General features: G+C 44.4%; 2 protein-coding genes and 1 long non-coding RNA gene across 4 annotated transcripts; 2 read left to right on the forward strand and 1 right to left on the reverse strand.

Moving 5' to 3' along the window:
* LOC310684859 lies at positions 1-27823 on the reverse strand. Its single transcript, XR_014514892.1, has 5 exons — positions 27477-27823; positions 26876-26950; positions 18141-18211; positions 8284-8458; positions 1-1019 (listed from the first exon to the last, which is right to left on the reverse strand). It is a non-coding gene; the product is annotated as an uncharacterized lncRNA (long non-coding RNA).
* LOC310684355 (NTPase KAP family P-loop domain-containing protein 1-like) lies at positions 5182-10430 on the forward strand. The gene is made up of 3 exons (XM_083455371.1): positions 5182-5500; positions 6729-6857; positions 8204-10430. Exons 1-3 carry the CDS (start codon positions 5458-5460, stop codon positions 9784-9786), a joined length of 1755 nt encoding a protein of 584 aa, XP_083311497.1. The 5' UTR covers positions 5182-5457; the 3' UTR covers positions 9787-10430.
* On the forward strand, positions 19120-24900 carry LOC310684268 (NTPase KAP family P-loop domain-containing protein 1-like). Of its 2 annotated transcripts, none has more exons than XM_083455106.1 (4): positions 19120-19325; positions 20031-20727; positions 21429-21557; positions 21709-24900. In XM_083455106.1, exons 2-4 carry the CDS (start codon positions 20724-20726, stop codon positions 23790-23792), a joined length of 2217 nt encoding a protein of 738 aa, XP_083311232.1. In that variant the 5' UTR covers positions 19120-19325; positions 20031-20723; the 3' UTR covers positions 23793-24900. The 2 variants fall into 2 exon arrangements, with proteins under 2 accessions (XP_083311232.1, XP_083311231.1); XM_083455105.1 differs by having other exon boundaries at positions 20031-20113.
* Positions 27824-27914: the final 91 nt, after the last annotated feature.

A 27914-nucleotide genomic window follows, 5' to 3' on the forward strand; every position in this document is an offset into this window, starting at 1 on the left:
ACAGTTTCTCTCTCTTTTTTTATAATTTAAATTTTATTAGTATTTCCCACACAACAGCAACACAAAAAATATCGAAAAATAACAATACACAAAACACAAAAACCAACATACAAAACAACCAAATCCATATCTTACATGTTAATAATATAAACACTAAAAGGAAAAACAAACATTGACTTCCACCAATCCCACAGCACCTCCTTTACCTCTCATTGTGTCTTCCTGTCTTCCTTATCATCTCTTTCCTAGCATCTAGATATAAATCCCTCTTTCTTATCCTTTCACTTCACAAGGTTATTCCAGACACAGCCAGATTTCTGTCCTCGAACCTTGACTTTTAAGGTATTCATTTAAACACCCCCATTCCTTTTTCACTTCACTTTTTTGTTTTTGTCTTATTATATCTGTCAATTTGGCTAATTCTGAGTACTCTGAAAGCTTACATAACCATTCTCCCGTAGTGGGTAGCTGATTACCTTTCCAATACTTACCACCAGGATTCTTGCTGCAGACGTCGCGTATAAGAAAAAATTAGTTTTGTCTTTTGGAATATCAACAGTTTCTCAATGCACGGTGCCAGTTAGCAGCAATCTAGCTGCTGTATTCTGTACTGATGGCAGTTTCCAAACAGTCTTCTTCAAAAGGTAGCCCCATAAACAGCACATTACAGCCATCAGTTGTGGAAGATTTCATCTGCTCAGAGATGCTGTATTTGTAGGGTTGAAGAGGTTGAACATACCCCTCATTTTCTGTTCTGTTTTCAAGTAACCAAAATCTAAGTACCTGAGTCAATTTCTCACTGGTCAACCATTGGAGAAATAAAGGAAACAACAAACTTTTGCTTGCCACAACTAACAGGGTAATTATTGAAAAAGTAGCTTAATTCAATTTAAAAAAGAAAAAGTAGCCTAATTCACTTGGTTGAAGGAAAGATACATCTTACCAAGATGTAATTAATGTTCTTGAGCTATGCTAAGTAATTTTTTTCATCCATGTACGATGCTGACTTTCGTTAAGACCTATGGTGATGACAATAAATTATTGACTTGTGGCGTGATATTGAATCATAGAATCATAGAGTTGGAAGAGACCACAAGGGCCATAGAGTCCAAGCCCCTGCCAAGCAGGAAACACCATCAGAGCACTCCTGACATATGGTTGTCAAGCCTCTGCTTAAAGACCTCCAAAGAAGGAGACTCCACCACACTCCTTGGCAGCAAATTCCACTGTCGAACAGCTCTTACTGTCAGGAAGTTCTTCCTAATGTTTAGGTGGAATCTTCCTTCTTGTAGTTTGGATCCATTGCTCCGTGTCCGCTTCTCTGGAGCAGCAGAAAACAACCTTTCTCCCTCCTCTATGTGACATCCTTTTATATATTTGAACATGGCTATCATATCCCCCCTTAACCTCCTCTTCTCCAGGCTAAACATGCCCAGCTCCCTTAGCCATTCCTCATAAGGCATCGTTTCCAGGCCTTTGACCATTTTGGTTGCCCTCCTCTGGACAAGTTCCAGTTTGTCAGTGTCCTTCTTGAACTGTGGTGCCCAGAACTGGACACAGTACTCCAGGTGAGGTCTGACGAGAGCAGAATACAGTGGCACTATTACTTCCCTTGATCTAGATGCTATACTCCTATTGATGCAGCCCAGAATTGCATTGGCTTTTTTAGCTGCCGCGTCACACTGTTGGCTCATGTCAAGTTTGTGGTCAGCCAAGACTCCTAGATCCTTTTCACATGTACTGCTCTCAAGCCAAGTGTCACCCATCTTGTATTTGTGCCTCTCATTTTTTTTGCCCAAGTGCAATACTTTACATTTCTCCCTGTTAAAATTAATCTTGTTTGTTTTGGCCCAGTTCTCTAATCTGTCAAGGTCGTTTTGAAGTGTGATTCTGTCCTCTGGGGTGTTAGCCACCCCTCCCAGTTTGGTGTCATCTGCAAATTTGATCAGGATGCCCTTGAGTCCATCATCCAAGTTGTTGATAAAGATGTTGAATAAGACCAGCCCAAGACAGAACCCTGTGGCACCCCACTAGTCACTCTTCTCCAGGATGAAGAGGAACCATTGATGAGCACCCTTTGGGTCCGGTCAGTCAGCCAGTTACAAAATTGGTTTACTTTCTGTTAACTTATTATCAAGCAAACTGGGTTCACGTAAGCTTACTTCCCATCCTTGTGATGCAAAGGCATGGCTCATATTGTGTCATGATTAGCCACATCCCATTCAATATATATTCTGCAAGATTCTGAGCAGAGTCGGTGTCTGGCGTTACTGCTGCTCCACTCATTCTGTGGCATGTATTTCAGCTGAAGAATCCAGGCAAGTTCAGTCCACGCTCACATTGGATTTTTTACCAGGTAAGTGTTTTTAATGAGTAAAAAGAAGGGAGGCAGTGATTGACTTTCTTATCTGGGTATGATTTATGCACCCAGATAGATGTTCAGGATCGGGAAATGGAGCACATCCTGAGATAAATAAATTTTTATTGATTTTTCCATGTATACTTCTAACAATATATCTTTAACAATTTTTCATATTTCCACCCTCCTCCCCTGGACTTTCCTCATATTCCCATTTTGTTTTATTTCCATATTGTTCACCCTGCGTATTGTTTCCCCAAAATTTTCTCAATACTTAAAGTCTTATTTTTTGTTGAATATAGTTGTGATTGTTTACTCAAACTTTGCCAATGAGTGCATTTCTTTATGTTGCCTCTTCATATATGTTATAAATGGTTCCCATTCTCTTTTAAAGTCTTTGTTGTCCTTTTCATGTAATTTTTCTGTTAGTTTTGCCAGTTCTGCATATTCCATGTTTCCCTTGCCACTGTTCTTTCTTTGGTATTTCTTCTGTCTTCCAAGTTTGCGCTAATAAAATTTTGCTGCTGTTGTTGCATACATAAATAATTTCCAGTTTTCTTTTTTTACATCTTGGTCTAAAATTCCTAGAAGGAATGCTTCCGGTTTCTTAACAAAAGTCTTTTAAAACATTTTTTTCAATTCATTATATATCATTTCCCAATAATTTCTAATCTTTTTGCATTCCCACCACATATAATAGAATGTCCCATCTTTTTCTTTACATTTCCAACAAGTTTTTGATCCCTTTTTATACATTTTGACCACTTTCTCTGGTGTTATATATCATCTATACATCATTTTCATATAATTCTCTTTCTGTAAGATACAATCTGTAAATTTTAGGTTCACCTTCCACATCTTTAGGAAATGCAGCACATCCTAAGCATGTGCACTGAGAAGTCCTATATTGTCCAGCTCAGCTTTAGCAAGGTGGTAGTCTCCTGTATCTTCAGAGTATACCCTAGGACTTCTATCCAGCATGACCATTCCCAGTCACCAGTCTAGCTGCTGCATTCTGGTTTAGTTGTAATTTCCGAGTCATCTTCAAAGGTAGCCCCACGAAGAGCACATTACAGTAGTCCAAGCGGGAGATAACTCATCTCTCTAGTGCAGGGGTGTCAAACTCAAATTCATCGGGGGCCGCATCAGCAGTTTGGTCACCCTCAAAGGGCCGGTTGTATCGGCCTAAAATATTTGAGCAGGCTGAGACCCCCAAAGTTGATGGGCTTTGACATTTAAATGGGATGTGTGTGGCATGTGATAAATTATGTGAGGTTCGAGCTGGTCTTTGACCCGTAATAAATGATGATGATGATGATGATGATGATGATGATGATGTGAGGTGGGGCCTACCTGCCCCCCTCAATATTTTATTCAGCCTGACACCCCTGTTATGAAAGATTACTAAAGTCTGCCCCTGTGGTGATGTATCATAACATTGTGCAGGCCCAGTCTGAGGGCACCTTTACTGGACTGCGTCTTGTGGCTGGGGCTTATCTACGCCTTCTCTTCCTTCTCCGCCTGGTGCTGCCTCCTCCCTGTGCCAGGTGCTGGCGGGGGGGGGGGGGGAGATGTGCCGGTTGCAACCCAGTTTCTGACGGGGGCCAATGCTGCTTGTTCTTCCCTCTACTTTTCAACACTGCAATATATCGCTACCGTATCACAACATCACTATCACAATGTTGAAAAGTTGGTATCGTCTGCTTTTAGGGGCTGATGGGCTTACTCAGTACGGACAGGGGCACTCCTAGGAATTTATTGGATTTCAAATCCCTGGATTTCAAATCCCATTGAGGGGGGGCAGGGGCGGACTTTGGTAATATGGCACCCACCCTGAGTGAGGACAAACTTTGGTGCCCCCCCCCCCATAGAATAAATAGGCATCGTTATCATTATTTTGTCCTCCCTTGGCTCGGGGCGGGTAAGGCGCCCGCACGGCCCCAAATCTGGTGCTGGTGGAGGAAGCACATTTCCACAACGGGCCGAGCTGCCCCTGTGGATCCTGCTGCCTGAGGCAGCCGCCTCCCTTGCCCTCCGTGGCAAGCCGAGGCTGAGGGGGACGTTCGCTTGCCCAGGCGCCGGGCTTCCGTCCACTTGCTCCGGTGCGCTCGCTGCAGCCCTGCTGCCAGCTGCCAGCAGCCGTCGGGGAAGGCGGCCGGGCTCCGGGGCTCGGTGGGGCCCGCCGGCAGAGGGCGGCGCTGCGCCTCGCCTGGGCGTGGAAGCCCTGCTGGCACGTTGTCTCCCACGCCGCGCGTTCGCGTCGCGCTCCCGCCTCCATCTCGGCTCGCTCCCTCCCGTTCTCCGCCTCCGCGCCTCGCCTGCCAGACTCGCATCCCTGCCCGGCGGCGGCACAGCGGAGGCCGAGCATGGCACCAGCAGCGGCTTCCGGGGCGCGCGGAGGAGCAGCCTCTCTGCTCACCTCCACCTTCGTGCTGAAAGGCGACGCGGCGCACAACCAGGCGATGGTGCACTGGATGGGCGAGAACAGCAGTGAGAATGGCGGCTACACGGGCCACATGACAACGTCTGGCGGGCCGGATTCGGCCCGCGGGCCTTGTGTTTGACACCTGTGCTCTAGTGAGACAGTCTGCGGGCAGGTAGGGTCTCAGCTGGTGTGCCAGATGGAGCTGGTAGACAGCTGCCCTGGCCACAGAGTTGACCTGTGCCTCCATGGACAGCTGTGAGTCCAAAATGACTCCCAGGGGCATAATTACCGCATTCAGGACCAGGAAGTCCCCCACATCCACCCACCCCATATCCCCCCAAAACAGTACTTCTGTCTTGTCAGGATTCAACCTCAATCCGTTAACTGCCATCTATCCTCTAACCACCCTCAGACACTCACACACATAAATGCTGGAGAGATAGTTATTCAAGCATCCAGGCTTTAAGCAGCACCCTTAAACTGAGCCTGCAGATGACCTGGGAGATGTGTAGGGATGGTGGGACTTGTCAGCAGCCCAGCGTGAACTGATTGTGTACAGCCCACGACTTTCCACACTATCTTCAAAGTAGCCTTCCAAGCAAATCAGTGCCCAATCATAGACACTCACGCTATGTATTTCTTTGACAGCTGCTGAAGTTCGCCAGCCACAAAGATGAGTGATCCAGAGCACCAAGCACTGATGAGGGACCATCCAGGTGTGCCTTTATTATTACATCAGTTTTCCCTCTCAGCTGCCAGACCCAGAGGGCTCTGGCAGCGATGACCCTTTCCGATCACTCCAGGAATGGGTCCCGGAATGCCGTTGCCTACAAATCATCCTACTGCATTGTGGTGCAGAATGGGTGGAACTGAGCAGGGGGCCACATTTGCCCATTCCATTCCCCTCTTGGCATCTTCAAATCTTTATGCTGTCTGTGCAAAAGTGGTCAATGGTGCCCTCTTTGATCACCTTTGTTGAGTTTGCTTCTCTTCCACTGATAGCAGAAATGTCATGGTTTACTGTCGCAGCCCAGGTGCTTTCAGGGTAAATGTGTCATTAAGTCAGCCTTCTGCCAGTCCACTGTTTGGTGACCATGATGGGCAGTTCCTCATTAAATAGCACTTAGGGGCTATTACAAATCATGGTTTCACTTGGGTGGAGATGGATGTGTCTTGGTTTGGTAAACTTTATTTTTTGCACTGAATCTGCTGCTAACAATTTGGGTTTCGGTAGCGAGGATATATGGCAGACTTGGCATTTGGAGCTTTCCAGCCCTATGTTAGGCCATCTAAGGGCCCACATTGGTTATAGTTCCACCTGACATGCATCTCACAGTGTTTATTGGTGTCTACAGCAGGCATGTCCAAAGTCCGTTTCGGGGGCCTAATCTGGCCCGCCGGTCAGTTTATTTCCTTATTAAAAAACCTCAACAACTCCAACCCAATTTTTCAATCCTAAGAAAAGCTCAACAACTTGGGTTGGCCCTTTGGTCAGCCCCCACGGGCCTTCACTTCATCAAATCTGACCCTCTTTGAAAAAAGTTTGGACACCACTGGTCTACAGCATGGTCCTTTGGGTCAGTCAGAGGGTGTACAAAACTGCTCACTGAATCCAGTTCAGTCTCAGTCACTGCGCTTCAGTGCATTGGATGGGCAGGCGTTGTATGAGGTGGGGTTGCCTCCTGCCCACATAGTTTGACCCTGTGCTTCTGCAGCATCCTTTTCAGATCCTGGTCGTTCATGTGGGTACCACAATTTGAGGTTGCTAAAGGGCAAAGACCTTGTCACCCAAGCCTGCCTTGAACTCTTTATTTCATGCCTATGGTTGCCATAGGATGTGCCTACTTAAACTCCCTTTGTTGCTGCAACTACTAACCACCTGGTTTTTAAGGTAATATATTTTTTGCTTTCTTTTTTCCTGTAAAATGGGTTATAATTGTACAGTTGAAACCCATGAAGCCGTTTACTGCAAAGCCTTGGCAAAGTCTCTGCAAAATATCGACCCACCAGTGACAATGGGATTCTACGCACCATGGGGGAGAAGCAAAAGAAGGCTCCTAGATGAAATTGAAAGTAAGTACCATTGACTCGAAAAAGAATAATCAAAGCTGTATTTAAATATCCCAGAGAGGGATGCAGAAGGTAAGGGGTGTGAAGTTAATTGGCAAGGCATGAGCTCTTTCTTGCAAAGAAATCCTGCATCAGGGAAGCTCAGTGGCTAAGGGCCAGGAGAACGCCAGATCTACTAAACACACAATTATTATTTTTAAGACATACTTACAGTAATTTGTTTATAATAATGTGTATACCCTATTTTTCCTCCACGGAGCTTGCCTTGTATCACAACAAACCTGTGAGATGGGTTGCGCTGAGAGGCAGTGATTGGCCCAGTGAGGCTTCATGGCTGACCTATGAATTGCACTTTCTTTTCACAGCTCCCAGTCCAACAAACTAACTACTAACTCCACATTCTTTTACATTGCTGTGTCTCCATACCCACACCAAACTGGTATCCGGAGTTTTGTGATGCCCTGCTAAAGCACATAGTCTAGATACAGACCAAATAAAAGAACAGATTAAAGAGGAAGTAGTCTCCTGTTCCAAACCAGCTTGTGAGCCAGTAGATTTCTATTATTAAGGATCAATCTCCAGCATCTCCAGTTAGGGCTGGGAATATCCCCTGCCAGAAAACCACTGGGGAGCTAATGACTGTCAGTGCAGGTAGATATGGAGCTATATATCCAGAATGCGGCAGCTAGACTGGTGACTGGGAGTGGCCGCCGAGACCACATAACACTGGTCTTGAAAGACCTACATTGGCTCCCAGTACGTTTCCGAGCACAATTCAAAGTGTTGGTGTTGACCTAAACGGCCTTGGTCCAGTATACCTGAAGGACCGTCTCCACCTCCATTGTTCTTCCCGGATGCTGAGGTCCAGCACCGAGGGCCTTTGGACAGTTCCTTCATTGTGAGAAGCAAAGCTACAGGGAACCAGGCAGAGGGCTTTCTCGGTAGTGGTGCCCGCCCTGTGGAACGCCCTCCCACCAGATGTCAAAGAGACAAACAACTACCTGACATTTAGAAGACATCTGAAGCTAGCCCTGTTCAGGGAAGCTTTTAGTGTGTGACATTTTAGTGTATTTTTAATCTTTGTTGGAAGCCGCCCAGGGTGGCTGGGGAAACCCAGCCAGATGGGCAGGGTATTATTATTACTACTACTACTACTACTACTACTACTACTACTACTATATAGACCAATGGTCTGATTCAGTATAAGCCAGTTTCCTATGTTCCTAAGTGATGACCAGAAAATGACCGACCCCCCCCCCCCACCTGCTGTGGACTGCAGCAGACTCATCCCACCTGTGATGATGAGTACAGATTGGTACAAATGTTGTGCTTCTCACTTTCTTTTACAGGCCACATGCCCACAGAGGGGGAGAAAAGTGGGGGAAAGTATTCCCTGCTTTCACTCATTTGGCGTATGATTTTTTGTTACCCTGCTTCCGGTTCTGAAGAACTCAAAGGTACGCGGTACATCTTCATCCATTTCGATGCCTGGGAGTATGTAGGATGTGACCACATCTGGGCTGGCCTTCTTGCAGCGCTGCTTGACGGAATCGAAGGGAAGAACAAAGCACTTTTTACGATTTTTATGGTCCTTGATGGACAATCTCTGAAAAAAACAAAGAGAAAGAAATGGGTTTTTAAAGGATGGGGGAAGCTCTTCATTCCTGTTATAACAGGTTTGATTCTTCTTTTACTAGCAGTTAGCATGTTGATAAAGGAAGGTAATTTAAAGTCGCTCTTTGGATCCACTGCTTTAGTAGGGGCTATTCTGTTTATCACTCCTTTCATACATGTAATGACCAAGTTCTACTTCACACTGAAAAAAAAGCTTCAGACAGAAATTGACAGAAATACCCTCAGTGCGAAGCTGGGCTTCATGCACTTTGTGAAAGAATTAGTAGGAACCATAGCGAATTTCCTCCAGTTCCTGGGATGGATAGAGAAGCGAAAGATCCTAGTAGTCCTGAAGATTACCAATTTGGACAGGTGCACTCAGGACAAAGTGGTGGATGTTCTGGATGCCATAAACATACTTCTTTCCGACAAGGATGCCCCATTTATCTCCATCTTGGCTGCCGATCCAAGCATCCTTGTGGAATGTATTCAAAGAGAAAAAAAACACACAAATGGCTACTTGTACTTAGACCGAATTGTGTCCTTGCCCTTCTCCCTGCCGCAGATGACTCCCAAGGACAAATTAAGGCTGGTCAATGAGATTCTGAAGGTGGATTATCATGCATGCTCTTGCGAAGAAAGCAACATCAGGATCAAAGTGGTAGGCTTAGAAGACCCCAGCTGTAGCGAAAAGTTAATTATCTGTAAGCACTTGATGAATAACGAATACATCCCAGGGAATTCTGCGCAACTGAAGAGGGTGGTGAACACAGTCCTGACCATCTTGTCCATCACCAAGATGGAATCAGAGGCTCCCTGGAAATATGAGGAAAGAATCAGCATTGAAGAACTGATAGACTGGGTTGTTCTTTCCAACTGCTGGCCCTGCCGCCTGAGCTGGATTTTGCAATGTGAGGAAGATGCCAGACAGCAAAGAAAGCTTGAGGAAAACCAGAAGGAGGAAGCAGATAGAAAAGAAGGAAGCCAACTATGGAGGGAAGAAGAGGGAGATGGCAAAACATTACTGGAGATTTACAATGACAATGAGCCAGCACTGGCTAAAATTAAGAATGATATAAAAAGACTTCTGGAACTGGATGGCGATCCTGATCTTTTCAGAAATTTTTTGGCCACCAGGTCCCAGATCACAGCAAAGTGGGCGAGATATTTGGCACATTTCCTGGTCAGTTTGGATTTCTCTTTGAAAAGGCCATTTGAGTTGCTACGGGGCCTGAACAGCATAACAGCAGAGGAAGAAACAAGTCACCATCCATTGAGAACAGTGTCGCAACAAGAAATCAAAATCCCAACAGTTTGAAAACACATATGCTTAGCAGCCAAGACAGTCCTCCTAAGCTGTGCTAGACAGACCAGTGGAAGTTGTATCTAGATGGCACTAGGCTGAGCTAAGTGATTTGATCTTTGCCTCTTATAATTACTGTAAATCCACAATTACTAGGGGGTTACCACAGTTCACAAATAAAGCCAAAATTGCATATTGTGGGATTACCAAAGCCATCCCCCCCCAGAACCCTACCCTCTTTCCACCTGCTTTTTAAATTTATTTATTTTTTGCCACACCATAAAGCTGAATATACTGAATAAAGCTGAAATTAAATGTGTGTAAGTTGTGGGCTCCCTGTACTTAAAAGAGTACAGGAACAAAACACTAAATTACCTCAAAACCACCAATATCCAGGAACTGCAAAAATAACCTCAACTAATACTAGTTTGACATTTGGTAGAAACATTTAACAACTTTGGAACAATCCTGGTTTGCCAGTTAGGACGCGATGTCTGCTCTCCTAGCATTTCTTCCCCAAAGCACCTTTTGCTCTGTATCTTACAGAACAGACTCAAAGCAGGATTGGAAGGGAGGAGAAACCCACCCCAAAACAGGCTGGATGTTGAAGCCTGGAGTTCTGCATATAGACTCAGTGTGAAGAGGGAGACTGCTGACTAGGTCAGGTATTAGGTTATACTGTATTTTTTGCTCTATAAGACTCACTTTTTCCCTCCTAAAAAGTAAGGGGAAATGTGTGTGCGTCTTATGGAGCGAATGCAGGCTGCGCAGCTATCCCAGAAGCCAGAACAGCAAGAGGGATTGCTGCTTTCACTGCACAGCGATCCCTCTTGCTGTTCTGGCTTCTGAGATTCAGATTTTTTTTTCTTGTTTCCTCCTCCAAAAACTAAGTGCGTCTTGTGGTCTGGTGCGTCTTATAGAGCGAAAAATACGGTAACTAGGATTTTGGGGGAAGCAGCAAAGGTAGATACCTATTTCTGAAAGCATTAGGCTTTGAACCTGTGGCCTTTGAACCTTTTGGACTCCTGGCCTCCAAGAGTCTACTTCAGAGATTTCCAAACTTTTCAGGTTGGTGACACGCTTTTTAGACATACATCATTTCGCAACACAGTAATTCAGTTTTACTAGCAAACCAGAGGTTAAACTAACCCCTTTCTAGCCCCGGGAGGAACGTGGGGAACGTTCACACGACACACCTACACACTGTGGCCGACACACAGATGTGTCGCAACACACAGTTTGGAAAGATCTGGTCTACTTTAATATTTAACTTATTTTATCTTTTATTGTTATGCTGCTATCTGTTTCTTGAGATTGTATTGTTGCTATTATTCTGCATTTTTATCTTTCATTGATTTATTTAAGGTTTTTATTAATACTTTTCAGGCAATCCTCAGTGTAGCTTACATAAAAAACTATTGTGTCAATAAAAATGTATCTTTATGTGTCATTCTTTAATAATAACAATAGTATTTCAGAGTTCAAAGCATTTCTTTATTGTCTTGGTTCCTCCTTGCAGAGGTTGGCTGATATTTGCGTTTCTATTTATTCCAATTATTCATTAAATTTCTATCCTACCATTCCTCCCAAAGGCCCTAGGGTGACAAACAACAAAGCTGCAAAACTATAAAAATAAAAATATTTAAAACATCAATACAGTAACAACTAAAAGCATGTTAAATATACTAAGAATTGGGTAAAACAGAATCCTGGCTCAAGATGCTACTTTATATCGGGCTGGTGGGAAATGGTGAGGTATGAACCAAACTTCTTCTCAAGTAAACCTATAATTCTATAATCCATTCAAATATATTCAGGGATATATGTTTAAGGATGGAAACGAGAGGGAGCGAAAGCAGGGGAAATATATCTTGGGAATACTTGATTTGATGTGAGGCAGTTGATTTGCTGTGGGCTGGAATATTATGCTGTTTGCTTTCACCTATGCCCAACTTGTATTTTTGTAAATATATCCAAATATTACCAACTGCCATCAGTCTCCAGTGATTTATCCTTCCTGTTGGAGCTGAACCCAGAAAAGCACCGTCCCTGAAGTTTCTTGCCATTTGGAGTGTGGAACCTATAACACTAATGTGTGAAACCAAAAATCTACAGGAACCGAAAAAAGAAAAATGTGGAGGATGTCCCACATTCTGTTTTGAGCTATACTTAATAAAGATATGCCAATCCAACCAACATGTGTTTTTTTTGTTTCATTCCCCCTTGATATTTTTAGTTTAGTAGTTAATTTTTCTATCAGCACCAATTGCCAGACTTTTTAATACCATGTGGCCAGTGTCACAACTTATATACCGTACTATTCCGTGTATAAGACTAGGGTTTTGTTTTTTTACTTTAAAATAAGTTTGAAAATTTGGGGGTGTCTTATACATGGATAGTGTATTTGCCCATTTTCTAAATTTGGGGTCTTATACATGGGGTGTCTTATACACGGAAAAATACAGTAAATTTCAAATAAATTTCAGTATCCAGCTATTACAAGCCATGATGCTAATAAAAGCTGGCCAATAAGATGCTTAAAATGCAGGTGCATATTGTCCCCTATGTAAAGTTTAAATAAAGCCTCTGTATATATTTTCTTTCACAATGAACTCATTTAGTTAACAGAGTCTGTGTGGGGTGTGAATCATCTCTCCACAGCAGCACTTTAAGCATGGCGTGGTCAGATGCCTCCTTGGACCTCTCTCTGCTATTTCCACCCTCGACACCAGACTGGAGGAAATCGGTATAAAATAGATTCTTGTGTGAACAGCATGCCTAGGAGAGGAAAATGTGTGATTATGCTCTCCATGCTGTAGGTGGCGCCAGGTGTCCACTAAAGCATGTTCCTCAAAATGTTTAAGCCCAGTAAAAGGTAAAGCTGCTGCTTGTCCACCAGGTTTCTCTTATGCACAGCAACCCAGGCCTTGAGGGCGGGAAGGGGGGGTTGCAGTGATTTTTAGGAAGTCATTAGTTTGCACCAGGCGTCCTGTTGGGAAGACCAAGTTCTCTGATTGCATGTTCTGGAAGTTGGGCAATAGGGGCAGTATAGGATTCCTTTTGGTGTACCGACCTCCCCACTGCACCAAGGATTCCCTGCCTGAGCTGCTTCAGGTTGTGGCAGATGTTCTCCTGGAGACACGTAGTTTTGGTTGCCCTAGGAGATTTTAACATCAATGCCGACACGACCTTACAAGCGGCCGCTCGGGACTTCGTGGAAAGCATGGCCTCCATGGGGCTGCCCCTGAATAAGTCTGGCCCAACTCATAGCTGCAGACATGCCTTGGACCTGGTGTTTACCTCTATGGATGTTGGTGATCTGACACTAAGTAAAAGCGAAACTAAAGAAGTGCCATGGTCAGATCACTTTCTGGTGCAACTGGACTTCTCCACAACCCTTCCCCTCTGCAGGGAGGTGGGACCGATTCGGATGGTCCGCCCCCGCCACTTAATGGATCCAAATGGTTTCCAGAGAGTGGTAGGGGATGTTTTATCCCATGTTGATGGCCTTTCAGCTGATTCCCTGGTGGCCCGCTGGAATGGGGAGTGTTCCCGAAGCTACCAGCATGAGTTTTACCAAACTGCGGGAGGCGGTGGAAGACAGGAGTGCCTGGCGTGCTCTGGTCCATGGGGCACAAAGAGTCAGACACGACTAAATGACTAAACAACAACATTGACTGTTTGGCTCCGGAGCGCCCTCTCTGATTGCATGGAGCCCAGATAGCCCCGTGGTTTTCCACAGATCTAAGGGCAATGAAACAATTGCTGAGAAGGCTAGAGCGCTGGTGGCGGATAACTCATTCTGAAGCTGACCGGACACACTTTAAAGCTCAATGTCGAGCCTACCAAGTAGTGGTAATGACGGCAAAGACTTTCTTCATCGCCTCTATTGCATCTGCAGAAAACAGCACCAGGAGACTCTTTCAGGTGGTTCGCAATTTAGTGGAACCACATGATCTCCTGCAATGATTTTGCAAAGTTTTTTTGCAGATAAAGTCACTCAGAATTGGGAAGAGGTAGACTCCTTGCCAACAAAGGTCCGTATAGTAAAACCTATGGTTTTCCCAGTAGTGATGTATGGAAGTGAGAGCTGGACCATAAAAAAGGCTGATCGCCGAAGAATTGACGCTTTTGAATTATGGTGCTGGAGGAAACTCTTGAGAGTCCCATGGACTGCAAGAAGATCAAACGCATCCATTCTTAAGGAAATCAGCCCTGAGTGCTCACTAGAAGGACAGATCGTGAAGCTGAGGCTCCAATACTTTGGCCCCCACCATATTTGCCTCATATCAGATAGTAGCAACCTTAGCAAAGAGACTGTATATATCCCAGAACTGTGCTTTCTGAATCAAAACCAAAAACAAACAATAGATTTTAAACTTTAATATCCCTCCCTCCCTCCAAAAAATTAGGCCATTGGGCAATAATTTAACTGGGACCGTCAAAATTGTTGCAAAATGATGTGCAAGGTTTTGAGTTCTGCAAACTCTTCATCAGGTTTGATGGTACACAAATAGGGTTGGAAGGGATCAGACCCACCCTCCCCTGCCCCCAGAAACAACTAGGCTGGATGCTGAACTCTTGCGGTCTGGATATACACTCAATTTGAAGAGGGAGATTGCAGATTAGATCAGGTAGCAGCTTATACCTGGCATAAAAGCAACAATGGCTGACCCCCATATTTGAAAATGTTAAGCCTTGCTGCTACCCAGATCTGTCTCATGTATTAAGCCAGGTTTGGGAAAACTGTGCCCCCCCCCCCCAGATGCTGTTAGACTCTCAACCCCCAAGAGTCCACAGGCAGCACAATGAATGGTCAAAGATGATGGGAGCTGTCATCCAACAACAGGGCCACAGGCACCTCATCCCTGCCTTACATGAAACACATCTCCTTTAGGCAGAAAGCAGTTGTAAAGAGGAGGACAGATGTCTACATCACCAAAGCCAGTAATTAGATTGAGGTGGTGTATGGAGGGTGAAACAGTCAATTGCAGCCAAATTGTATAGTGTTACTTAGTGATTGTTAGCTAAAGAACACAGTCCATCTTACCGTGGGATCCAGTTTAGAATAGAGATGATGATGATGATGATGATAATAATAATTTTTTATTTAAACCCCGCCCTTCCCGGTTCAGAAAACCAGGCTCAGGGTGGCTAACAACAAATTTAAAACACTTAATTGTAATACAACATAGAAGCAACATAAAATACAGTAGAAAAGCATGAATAACAATAAAATTCAAAAGTTCAAAAATCAATTTGGGGGAAAACCATCCAATAAACATTAGATTGGACTAGCTGGCTGAATTAGTCCTACTTGGGCCAGTGAGGAGGCCAGGAGAGAATTAGCTGTGGAGTCCCAGAGTGGGTAATCTTCATAAAAGGGGAGGGGGAAGGAAGAGAAGAGAAGGGAAGGGAAGGGAAATAAAAGATCAGGCTGAATTCAAATTAAAGGCCAGGTGGGATAGCTCTGTCTTACAGGCCCAGAGAAAGGAGGTTAAATCCTTTAGGTCCCTAGTCTCATGGGACAGAGCATTCCACCAGGTCGGAGCCATCACTGAAAAGGCCCTGGCCCTGGTGGAGAATGCAGAACCTGTGGCTCTCCATATGTTGTACCACAACTTCCATCACCCCATACTATTTCGGTATTCAATAAATAATAATAGAAACACAGATATTGGTCAGTCTCACAGGGGTGTTTCTAAGGAGGAACCAAGGCAATAAATGAAGTGCTTTGAACACTGAAACGCTACTGTTGTTATGAAATAAGTAGATAATTATCAGACTGCCTTACGGGGTTATTCGCCAGGATGAGTCAAGAAAAATGCGTAATAGCTTGCCTGAGCCACAGCTGCCTCATCTAGCTCCTTCCTCTCTGTTCCTGGAGACCAACAAGACCTGTGATGAAGGGAGTGAGGAGTACGCAGCTGGGTGGGCAACTGACCACCCAAGTGCCAGTAAATGTGGCAGTGAGGTGGGATGAAAGGCAGAGGGAACAGCCACAGTGACCTAACTAGAATTAGAATTTTATAGGAAGGAGTTGTTTGTTCCTATACTTTATATGCCGCCCTTCAGTGCAAGTATTTCCAGGGTGGATTACAGCAAAAAAAGTGGGGAAGGCAGAGCTGCCCATCATCTCTCAGTGGTCCAGCTGGGGTGTTACTCCCTCTTGCACTGTCCCCACAGGACTACTCAAGAACCATCTTGCACTAAGTAGGCCAGTGGTGGGGAGATGCAGCTGTCCACATTTTTTTTTTATTCTCTTGGAGCTTGGTTCAATTTATTACATAATTTTTATTGATACTTGTCAGAGTGGTTGTCGGGAGCAAGTCAGCAATAACTCGCACAGTGTCAGTGAAGCGAACTCTCTTTATTCAAAAAACAAAACAGCTCAGGAGGCCAGGCCCAGAGAGCACAGCAACTCTTCCCAGCCGATCTTGCCCCAATGAGACAGTTGTGAGGACTGACGAGCCCCGCCTTCCGACAGCTCTCTACGTCTCCTGCTCTCTCAGGTCCTTCCCAAGCAAACTGAGACTCTGACACCTTGTCTGTCTTTGCTCCTCTCTCTTCATACCTCTCCTGGTTTTGGGAGACCAGGGAGGAGGGCAGCTGGTTGCAGAAATGGGGGAGACCCCCTGGCTCCTTCACCAGTCTGACTCATCTCTGCCTCTTGGCCCCTTCTCCTCTCCAGCCTCTGCTTCTGAACTGTTCTCTGCCACAGACTCTTCCTGCTCACTAAATGCTGTTGCCTCTCCAGGATCCAACACCTACTCCTTCCAGTTTGCTCCCTCTTCTCCCTCTCATTGTCATCCCACCCCACCCTGGCTCTGAGCCCTCCTCCTTTGGGGGTTACCCAGCTGCTGCCTCTCACCACTCCTCTGCATCTAGCCAGTCCATAACTATCTTTAAGACTTTTATGTAAACCACTCCTAGCTTTAAGGGCTCCTGAGACAATTTACAAACCTGGTCCTTCAAGGAAGTGTAATCCCTTGCAGAACAGGATGTGTACCTAGTTTCTGGATAGGAGAACCATTCACCCAAATCACTTCCGTCTCATCAGGATTCAGCCTCATTTTACTGGCTCCCATCCAGTTCATCACTGCCTCCTTCTGATGGAATGGAGAGATAAGAGCTGCGTGTCTTCAGCATACAGTTGACACCACACTCCAAATCACCAAACAACTGCTCCCAATGGTTTCATATAGATGTTAAATTGCAAGGAGACAGAATGGACCCTTGCGGGACTTCACAGTCCAAAAGCCATGGAGCCAAGCAACAATCGCCTAGTACTACTTCCTGGTACTGACCCTGCAGGTAGGAATGAAACCATTGCAGTAAAGTACCTTCAGGGTTGCATTCGCTTTGTCTCTCTTCCAAGAGAGGTCATCAGTCAGAGTGACCAAGACTGATCTGCTGCCAGAACTAGGTCTGAAGCCAGACTGGGATGGAGCTAGATAATCAACTTCCTACAGCCATACCTGCGGCTGGGCGGCCACCACCCTCTTGATCACATTGCTGACGAAAGGAATATTAGAGAGTGGACAGTAGTTCTCAAAAACCTCTGGATGCTGGGAAGACCCTCTTCAAAGTGGTAGCTACGGCCTCACTGTGCAAGGATCCTGTTCACACCTGTAATTCCCTGATGCTCCAGAGACTTTCAATAAACCTGAAACCATTGTGGCATCAAGTTCAGCATGGGTTCAGGTGATTTTACCCTAAAAGTGATTCACAGGTCTCTCCCAGCAGGCTATTGACTGTCAATGATACCACACCGATCTGGACCAGCCGGTTTACCACTCTAAACAGCTCTGCTGGGAATTCATACACACACATTGTCAGCATTGGAATTTCATTCTTGTGCCAAGTCTTCATGAGTGATATTTGACTCATTATGTCATTAACACTTAGCCAAGAAACAGACCCTTTCCTTAGAGAGTAGAACTCATGAGGTAAGTGTCATCTTTTCAGACCTAAGAGTTCCTCGGGAAAGACTCATATCCCCATCTCGAGGAAAATGCTAAGAAGGAAGGATTACCAGTTATAAAACACAAAAACAATGCATTCGTTCCTTTTCCTGGCTGCCAAGATCACTACCTCTAGTGCGGTTAGCTGTGCAATAGCTTGTTCCTTAATTTTAGTATGAGCAAGAAACTCATGGACCTGCTTCCTGTCAATTCAAGTGATGAGTGACTCTCCTAATGCAGGGTGAAATTCCTATTCACTAATAACACATTAACGAAATGCTAATAGGATAATCAATAGCAGCTTTATAAACCAGAGACCAAAATGAGGACTGTATTAAAAGTCAAAAGTCCTTCATGCCACACTCCAAAGATGAGAAAGTGTTCAATAAATGGGGTGGCACCCACATATTAGTTATTCTCAGTTGTGGTCAGAGTCAGACCCTTCCCTCAGTTGGTGAGGACACGTGGAGGAAGGCCTGCAAAGAGGATCACAAGACAAGGGGAAGACATTCTTACAAGACATGAGGGGAAGACATTCTTACAAGACAGATCCCAAGCCATGTAGAGCTTTGAAGGGAAACATCAGCTCTGAACTGCACCCGGGGGAAACCAATGCAGTTCTTGAACAAGGGGGCAACAGTTTCTCAGTGCAAGGTGCTAGTTAGCAGCAATCTAGCTGCTGTATTTTGCGCTAACAGCAGATTCCAAACTGCTGTTTGGAAGGTAGTCTTCAAAAGGTAGCCCCACAAACAGCACATTACAGTGGTACCTCGGGTTACAGATGCTTCAAGTTACAGACTCCGCTAACCCAGAAACAGTACCGTGGGTAAAGAACTTTGCTTCAGGATGAGAACAGAAATCGTGCGGTGGCAGCGTGAGGCCCCATTAGCTAAAGTGGTACTTCAGGTTAAGAACAGTTTCAGGTTAAGAATGGACCTCCAGAACAAATTAAGTTCTTAACCCGAGGTACCACTGTACAGTAGTCTGTTGAGGAAGGTTCTCTCTGCCCAGAGATGCTGTATTTGTAGGTTTGAAGAGGTTGAACATAACCCTCATTTTCTATTCTGTTTTCAAGCAACCAAAATCCAAGTTACTTTCTCATTGGTCTGCCACTGGGCAAATAAAGAAACAAATACCTTGATTCTGCCACAAATAATAGGGTGATTACTGAAAAAGTAGCTTATTTTGCTTGCGTGAAGAAAAGCTACACCTTACCAAGATATTACTAATGTTACATGAACTATCCAAAGAAATCTTTTTCATTTGTGTTTGATGGTTACTTTTATTAAGACCTATGGTGACAACAATAAATTACTGGCTTTTATGAACTGATAATTGTTTACTTTCTGTGAATCTACAGCCAAGCAAACTTCTCACCAAGCAGGCTGGTGTAATCCGAGTTTCCTTTCATTATGTTGAAAGCCACTGCTCATATTGTGTCATGGTTAGCCACATCCCATTTAATATATAGTCTGCGAGATTCAGAGCCAAGAGTCAGTGTCTGGGGTTATTCAAGCTCCACTAAATCTGTGGCAAGCCTTCAGGTGAAGGATCCAAACAAGTCCATGCTCGTGTTGGGTTTTTTCCCAGGTAAGGTGCATTCTTTTTTAAGGCAAAAAAGAAGAGAGGGTGGGATTAATTTACTTATCTAGAGATGATTTATGCATCTGCATAAATGGATCAGGGAATGCAGCACAGTCCCAAGCCACGAGAATTCCTACGTTGTCTAGCTTGGCTTTAGCCTCATGGGTCTTCAGACCATATCCAAAGATTTCTATCCAGCATGACCATCATGTTTGTGGCTAATGGGAGTTGTACTACAAAACATCTGGAAGGACACAGATTAGGAGAGGCTGATCTGGGTGCTGCATTACCAGGGTGCTACTTGTTCCCAGCTGCACCTCACCCACTGACCACAAGGGACAGTCAGGATCATAAATGCTGATGAGATAATAGAATCATAGAACTGTAGAGTTGGAAGGGAGCTTGAGGATCATCTAGTCCAACCCCCTGCAATAGCCAGAATATGTAGCTGTCCCGTACAGGGATCAAGCCTGCAAGCCTGGCACCATGCTCTTACCCACTAAGATATACAGATAATGCTTAAGTATTCTGGCTTTAACCAGCACCTTTTAACTGAGACTGGAGATGACTGGGGAGACATCTAAGTATGGTGGGAATTGCCAGCATCCCAGTGTGATTTAAGCAGTATGGCGGCCCACCACCACTTACCCTTCCTTTAAGCTAGTGCCCTGCCCAAAAATGTATTTATTCTATGTATATCTTTTTTGACAGAGTTGGGCAGCTGCTGAAGTTGAGACGCTTTGCCACAGAGATGAATGATCCAGAGCACCAAGCACTGATGAGAGACCATGAAGGTGCATCATTATTACTAAATCAGTTTTCTGCACTTTCCCCTCTCAGCCGTTCGGTCCACATGGTTCTGGTAGCAGTGGGCCTTTGTGGCCACTTCAGGAATGGGGCATGCTGTATTATTTTACTGTTGTTAGCCGCTCTGAGCCCGGCTTCGGCTGGGGAGGGTGGGATATAAATAAAATTTTATTTATTTATTTTTTGATGATGTGCCTTTACCCACAAACTACTGTGCTATTGCATGTTGGCACAGAGTGAGCTAAGCAGAGCAGGGGGCTATTTAAGCCCATCCCACCTCCCTCTTGGCTTCTTCAGATCTTTATGGTACATGCGCCTCCGAGGAAGCCTTGTGGAGGAAAGAGAAATCACGTGTGGCAGCAGTGGTGGTATGAGCCTGTAGCCAGGCTGCTTTAGTTTCATGCTTGAGGCAGTCAGTGCTACATCTTCCCTGTGGCCCCTGAAGCAGGAGGTTCAACCCCATCTCATTCAGCAGTGGTCCCAGCACAAGGGGCAGATGGTTAATGATGCCCCTCCCTGATCACCTTTGTTCAGATTGATACTTTTGCTTGGATAGCGGAATCATCATGGTTCACTGTTGTCGCCCAAGGTGTTTTCATGGGTAAGTGCGACATTAAGTCAGCCTTCTGCCTTCTGCAAATCCACTGTTCCATTGCCACGATGGGAAGTTCCTCATTAAATAGCAGTTTGGGGCTGTTACAAATCGTGCCTTGACATGGCTGGGGATGGATGTGACCTGTTCTGGTGCACAATCCTTTTGCAGTGCTGCTGCATATACTACTGCTGGCACTTTGAGTTTTGGCAGCAAGGATATACAGGCCATGGTGGACTTGACATTTGGAGCTTTACAGCCTTATGTTAGGCCATCTAAGGGCCCACATAGGTTATGGTTCCACCTGACGTGCATCTCACAGTGTTTACTGGTGTCCACAGCATGGTGTTTTGGGTCAGTCAGAAGGGGTAGAAAACTGCTCAGTTTGGGTTCAGTCTCTGAGTTTCAGTGCATTGGATGGGTAGGCGTTGTATGAGGTGGGATTGCCTCTTGCCAACATGGTTTGATCCTGTGCTGCTGCAGCACACCTCTCAGATCCTTGTCATTCATGTGGGTGCAACAATTTGGGCTTGCTAAAAAGCAAAACTCTTGTTACCCAAGCCTGCCTTTAACTTCTCCTGTGGCGTGCCTCTTTATTTCACGCCTGTGGTTGCAATAGGAGGTGCCGACAGCAGCTACTATCCACCTGGTTTTTTAAAAAATAATATCTTTTTGCTTTCTTTCCTGTGAAATGGATTGTGATTGCACAGTTGAAACCCATGAAGCCCTTTACTGCAAAGCCCTGGCAAAGACTATACAAGAGATTGACCCGCCAGTGACAGTGGGATTCTATGCACCATGGGGAAGAAACAAAAGAAGACTCTTAGATGAAATTGAAAGTAAGTACCACCAATTCCCATGGGAACAGAAAGCCCAGATAAGGAGACAAAATGTAAGGAGCGTGGAATAAAATGGGGCAAGGAGAAATCAATATTAAGTAATAACGGGTACAGATCCATATAAATGGTGTGCTTCTGCTTTCTTTTGCAGGCCACATGCCCACGGAGGGAGAGGAAGGTGGAAGAAAGTATTCCCTGTTTTCACTCATTTGGCATATGATTCTATGTTACCCTGCTTCTGGTTCAGAAGAATACAAAGGTACCCAGTACATCTTCATACATTTCGATGCCTGGGAGTATGTGGGATGTGACCACATCTGGGCTGGCATTCTTACAGCGCTGCTTGATGGAATCGAAGGAAAAAACAAAGCACTTTTTACAACTTTTATGATCCTTGATGGGCAATCTCTGAAAAAAACTAAGAGAAGGAAATGGGTTTTTAAAGGATGGGGGAAGTTCTTCATTCCTATTATAATAGGTTTGATTCTTATTTTACTGGCAGTTAGCATGTTGATAAAGGAAGATAATTTAAAGACGCTCTTTGGATCCACTGCTTTAGTAGGGGCTATTCTGTTTATCGCTCCTTTCATACACGTAATGACCAAGTTCTACTACACACTGAAAAAGAAGCTTCAGATAGAAATTGACAGAAACACCCTCAGTGCCAAGATGGGCTTCATGAACTTTGTGAAAGAAGAAGTGGAAACCATAGCTAATTTCCTCCAGTTCTTGGGATGGATAGAGAATCGAAAGATTCTGGTGGTCCTGAAGATCATCAATTTGGACAGGTGCACTCAGGACAAAGTGGTGGATGTTCTGGATGCCATAAACATACTTCTTTCCAACAAAGATGCCCCATTTATCTCCATCTTGGCTGCCGATCCAAGCATCCTTGTGGATTGTATTCAGAAACAAAAGAAAAACACAAATGGCTACTTGTACTTAAACCGAATTGTGTCCTTGCCCTTCTCCCTGCCCCATATGACTCCCAAGGACAAATTAAGGCTGTTTAATGAGATCCTGAAGGTGGATTATGAGAATCCAGCTGCATGCTCTTGTGAAGAAAACAACATCAAGATCACGGTGGTAGGTTTAGAAGACCCCAGCCGTAGCGAAAAGTTAAGTATTTGTAAGCACCTGATGAATAATGAATACATTCCAGGGAATTCTGCGCAACTGAAGAGGGTGGTGAACACAGTCCTGACCATCTTGTCCATCACCAAGATGGAATCGAAGGCTCCTTGGAAATATGAGGAAAGAATTGACATCAGAGAGGTGATAGACTGGGTTGTTCTTTGCAACGGCTGGCCTTGCCGCCTGTGCTGGATTTTGCAATGTTTGGATGATGCCCGATACCGAAGAAAGCTTGAGGACAGCCAGAGGAGGGAAGCAGATAGACAAGGAAGAAATCTGCTATGGAGGGAAACAGAGGAAGACGGCAAAACATTACTGGAGATTTATGATGAACATGAGCCAGCATTGGCTAAGATTAAGAATGATATCCAAAAACTTCTGGAACTTGATGGAGATCCAGATCTGTTCAGAAGCTTCCTGGTCACCAGGTCCCATATCACAGCAAAGTGGGCCAGATATTTGGCAAATTACCTGATCAGTTTGGATCTCTCTTTGAAAAGGCAGTTTGAGTTGCTACGGGGCCTGAACAGCATAATGGCAGAGGAAGAAAAAGCAGAGAAAGGAACAGTAGAGGAAAAGGCAGCAAGTCACCATCCATTGAGGGGAGAAAGACTTTGTGCTGGCCATGAGGCAATGGCTGTTCCCATCTGCCTTGCCCGACGCCCCACCTCTAGGAGTATTCTTCATAAGGAAGCTGTTCTGAGAGGAAGAAATGTGAGGGGAGAAAGACTCTGTGCTGGCCATGAGGCAATGGCTTTTCCCACCCGCCTTGCCCGACGCCCCAGCCCTAGAAGTCTCCTTCATACGGGAGGTGTTTTCAGAGGAAGAATTATGAGGGGGGAGAGACTTTGTGCTTGCCATCAGTCAAAGGCTTTTTCCACCCGCCTTGCCCGACGCCCCAGCCCTAGGAGTCTCCTTCATAAAGGAGCTGTTTCCGAAGGAAGAATTATGAGAGGGGAGAGACTTTGTGCTGGCCATCAGACAATGAATTTTCCCACCTGCCTTGCCCCACCCTCCAGTCTTTCCCAGACCGTGACTTTAAGAAAAGCAGAAACATCTGAGATGAGAGAAGATGAGTTCAGAAATATTTTTTTAAAATAACTTTGTAAGTTGTGTGCCTTTGTTTCTCAACTTGATCCTTTCACAAGGTTTTGTATGTATTGTGGTATTTTCTTCATTGTGAATTGCTGTTACTTTTACAGATTATAGTTTAGTAATTATTTATTGTAATTGTTGAGAGTGAATTTCTGTTTAATTATTATTTGCTGATACATAATGTTATTGTATATGTAATGGATTATTGAATGTTACTTTATTTGATATAAATTGTTTATTTTAAAAATATATTTTTATGATGACTTTTTTGTATTGGATCAAATTGATATAAGGTGTGTGTGATCTTTGTTGTATATTTTGTTGTTCCTTCAGCTTGTAAACAGACTTGTGTATACTAATATAGAAAGGCGGTATACAAATTAAAAGTGAAATGAAAAAAAATGAAATGAAATCAAGAACAGTGTCACAACAGCAAGCACAACCCAAACAGTTTGAAAATGCATATGGCTACAGGTATGAGACAGCCTTCTGCAGTTGTGCTGGTCGAGGCTGATGGGAGTTGTAGTCCAAGACATCTGGAGGGCACCACGCTGAGGAAGGCTGAGCTTAGAGAGTCGAAGGGCTCTACCACTTCTCATTTCTCAAAAGGGTTAAAAGCAGTGCTATTTTTCTAGAAAAAGAGGTGCCGGAACTCACCATGAACACCTCCCTTGTTCTCTTAGAATGGCAATGGCGCCTACCTGAGAGGTATCAGAACTGAGTTCTAGTGAGTTCCCGGGCTGAAAAAAAGCCCTAGTTAAAAGAACCAAACACAAAAATACCCCAGAACCACCAATATCCATGACCCAGAAATTAAACCTCAACCAATACTAGTTAGACATTTGGTAGACAATTTTAACAACCCTGGATCAATACTGGCTTGCCAATTAGGATGTTAAATCAACTCTCACATCATTATATCTCAAATGCTCCTATCTCTATGTTTCTTATGCAGGAGGTTGTCAAAGAAGGCATTAAAAGCAACAAGACAAATATTTTTAACATGCATTGTTTTAAATCAGTAGTTAATATACCAAAATGGCAGAGCTTGAAACTCAGATGGGAATCTCCCCCACCAAACCCTGAAATGGCACTGCTGCATGTGTATCACTGGAAAATGCTAACCCTAACCCTCTTGTCAATAAGCTATTTCCCAGTCTGCATTTGTATTGGGGTTGTTTTTGGATATTTTAATTCTTATTTGTTTGCTGTCCTGGGCTCTTCTCAACTGGGCAGGAGGAAGGTGTTCTAAAAGTGGGAGATATTGACAACAGCACATGGTCAGATCATTTTCTGTTGAGATTTATGTAGGTATAGTAAAGGCAGCATTTCAGCACCTGTGTTTTTGTTTAGGCAAGCCTACTTAGATATATAGATGGTGATGTATTTTAATTTATTTTACTGATAATCTTTTAATTTATTTTAATTACTGTTTTTAACTGTTGTTTACAATAATTTTAATATTTCTTGTAAGCACCTTAAAAGCGTCAATACAATAAAGTGGTATATAAATTTTATTAAATAAACCAACAAGTGCTGGTGTGTGTGTGTGTGTATTGAAGTATTTATACTTAACTATAATGTTCCAACATTATGGAACATAATGTTGGTGAATTTGCTCTCTGATTTCCAGGATTAGTAAAAGAGCGTTATGGGCTAGAATTGATATCTGGACCCAGCCCAATACATTTTGATGTTTGAAGCAGGTTATTAGCAGTGCTGAACATGCCAGAACACAGTTCCACCACCTTTTTTGGAGGGGAGGAGACAGGGCGGCTCTCGGACCTGTCAGAACATTGCACCTCCTTCCCTAAGCTGGGCAAACGTTTTCTGAGCTTAGGGAAGGAGGCGTAAGGCTCTGACAGGATCCTGGAGCCCTGCTGCCTCGTTTCCAAAGCTGGGAGGGCTTTAGGAAGGTGGCAGGATGGCTCTTGGACCCCCTCAAAGCATCGTGCCTCCTTCTCTGGGAAGCAAATACTTCCCAGGATTGAGGTAGGAGGTGCAAGCCTGTGTCCCAGCAGAATGTTGGATGGCATGACCCTGTGGTGAAAATAAGCATGCAGAGTCAGGTACTGAGAGTGCAGAAAAAGTTGTGGTATTGCCGCAAGTCATTATCATGCATCATGTAATAACTATATTCCAAGATCATAATGAAGTTTCAGTAGAACATGCATTTGTTTAACATGTAATTGTTTCTCCTAGCCCCAGGGAAAATTTGTGCCCAGAGAGTACCGGCACCCTTTTTTTTTTTTTGTAGAAACAAAGCGCTGCCTATAAAATCCCTACCCCTCACCCCATTCCCATGTATACATTCTGGCAGTAAAATCCGACTTCAGCTCTGGCAATGGGTCAGCATTCTCCACTGCATCCAAGGGCAGCAGGCTTACTTAGTGAGTACAGAAGAGGGCACAGGAAGAGCTGGAGGGGCTGCCCCTGCTTTACTCCACCCGCAGCACCTGCCACCAGAAGTAGTTGTCTCGCTCGGCCAAATGATAGGGCAGGCTCTAGTTTAATAGAAATCGTGGGAATATGAAAATCATTTCAAAAGAGATTACACATGCCTTTTCTGACTGCTTCACCCCTATCCAACACCTATGGGTGAGGCTCGAGATCTGTGTGTGCAGAGGACAACAGAAGTGTTTTGGGAGAGGCAGAAAGACACAGAGAGAAAAGGATGGAAAAGAAATAATATTAATAATTTATTATTTATACCCCGCCCATCTGACTGGTTTTTCCCCAGCCACTCTGGGCGGCTCCCAACTGAATATTAAAAACACAATACAGCATTAAATATTAAAAACTTCCCTAAACAGGGCTGCCTTCAGATGTCTGTTACAAGTAAGATAGTTGCTTATTGCCTTGAAGGGAGCGTGTTCCACAGGGTGGGCACCACTACTGAGAAGGCCCTCTGCCTGGTTTCCTGTAACCTCACTTTTCACAATTTGGGCGATTATATCTTGGGGAGTGCTGGATCCAGGGAATTTGATTATAAGGCAGGAAATTTACTGTGGGAAAGAACGCTGTGCTGTTTGCCTCTTCCTGTGCTCATCTTGTATAATTGTACATAAATACAAACATTGCAAACTCACATAAGCATCCAATGATCTCTCCTTCCAGGAAAGCAGCACCCCTGAAACCTCCTGCCATTTCCGGAAGTGGGGCACCTGTAAAAATAATGTGTGAAACTCTGCAAATTGGTACCATTTATATTTGAAACTCTATGATTTATTATTTTTTAATGGAGACACAATTTAGGTTTTCTTTCCCAATGTAGAAGAGAAAGGGGCCCTGGCTCTCTGGAGGGACAGGAAACAGGGAGCAAAAAAGGTATTTGGTGTTAAGGAGGAAGTGGGGCCTTTGAATGGAGCCCAAATACATCGACAGTGGTACCTCGGGTTAAGAATTTAATTCGTTTTGGAGGTCTGTTCTTAACCTGAATCTGTTCTTAACCTGAAGCACCACTTTAGCTAATGGGGCCTCCCGCTGCTGCCGCACAATTTCTGTTCTCATCCTGAAGCAAAGTTCTTAACCCGAGGTACTATTTCTGGGTTAGCGGAGTCTGTAACCTGAAGCGTCTGTAACCTGAAGAGTCTGTAACCTGAGGTACCACTGTATATGGTACACTTGAGGTTTTACCCCAAGCAGGGCAAAATTTGCCACACAGATTGGTGACCTCAAGCAAATGCTCACCTGCTAAAACTTCCCGTCATAAATAAATTGCAGAGAGATGAGGGAGTTGGTGTCCATGGCTCAGGAGAAATGGGGCATTGGGAGCCTAGCAGGGTTTATGGCAACCCTGCAGTGCGGTCCAATACTACAAATATTATCTTTGTGGTTTATGGCAGCCCTGTCATATCACTGTAAGATGGTCCACACTGAACATGGGTCTTGGAGCTGGAAGCGAGCAGTTTATGATAGGCCTGAACTCTTAGTCCACTGTTCATATTTGCATATGGCAGATTGAGCGGAGCTTTGAAAACGCCTTTTTCCTTCCTTCCGCTCGTCAGTCACACAAGCGAAGCTTTCCTCGGTCCTAAATGGTCTCTGTACAGTGTAACGTACTGTACTTGGCTCTCCTGAGGTAGAGACTACAATCCCCAGCATGCAACGGGGCAGACCAGAGCTGAG

This window comes from Podarcis tiliguerta (genome assembly GCF_965153285.1).
Source record: "Podarcis tiliguerta genome assembly, chromosome: 8".
In the NCBI taxonomy this organism is placed as follows: Eukaryota; Metazoa; Chordata; class Lepidosauria; order Squamata; family Lacertidae; genus Podarcis; species Podarcis tiliguerta.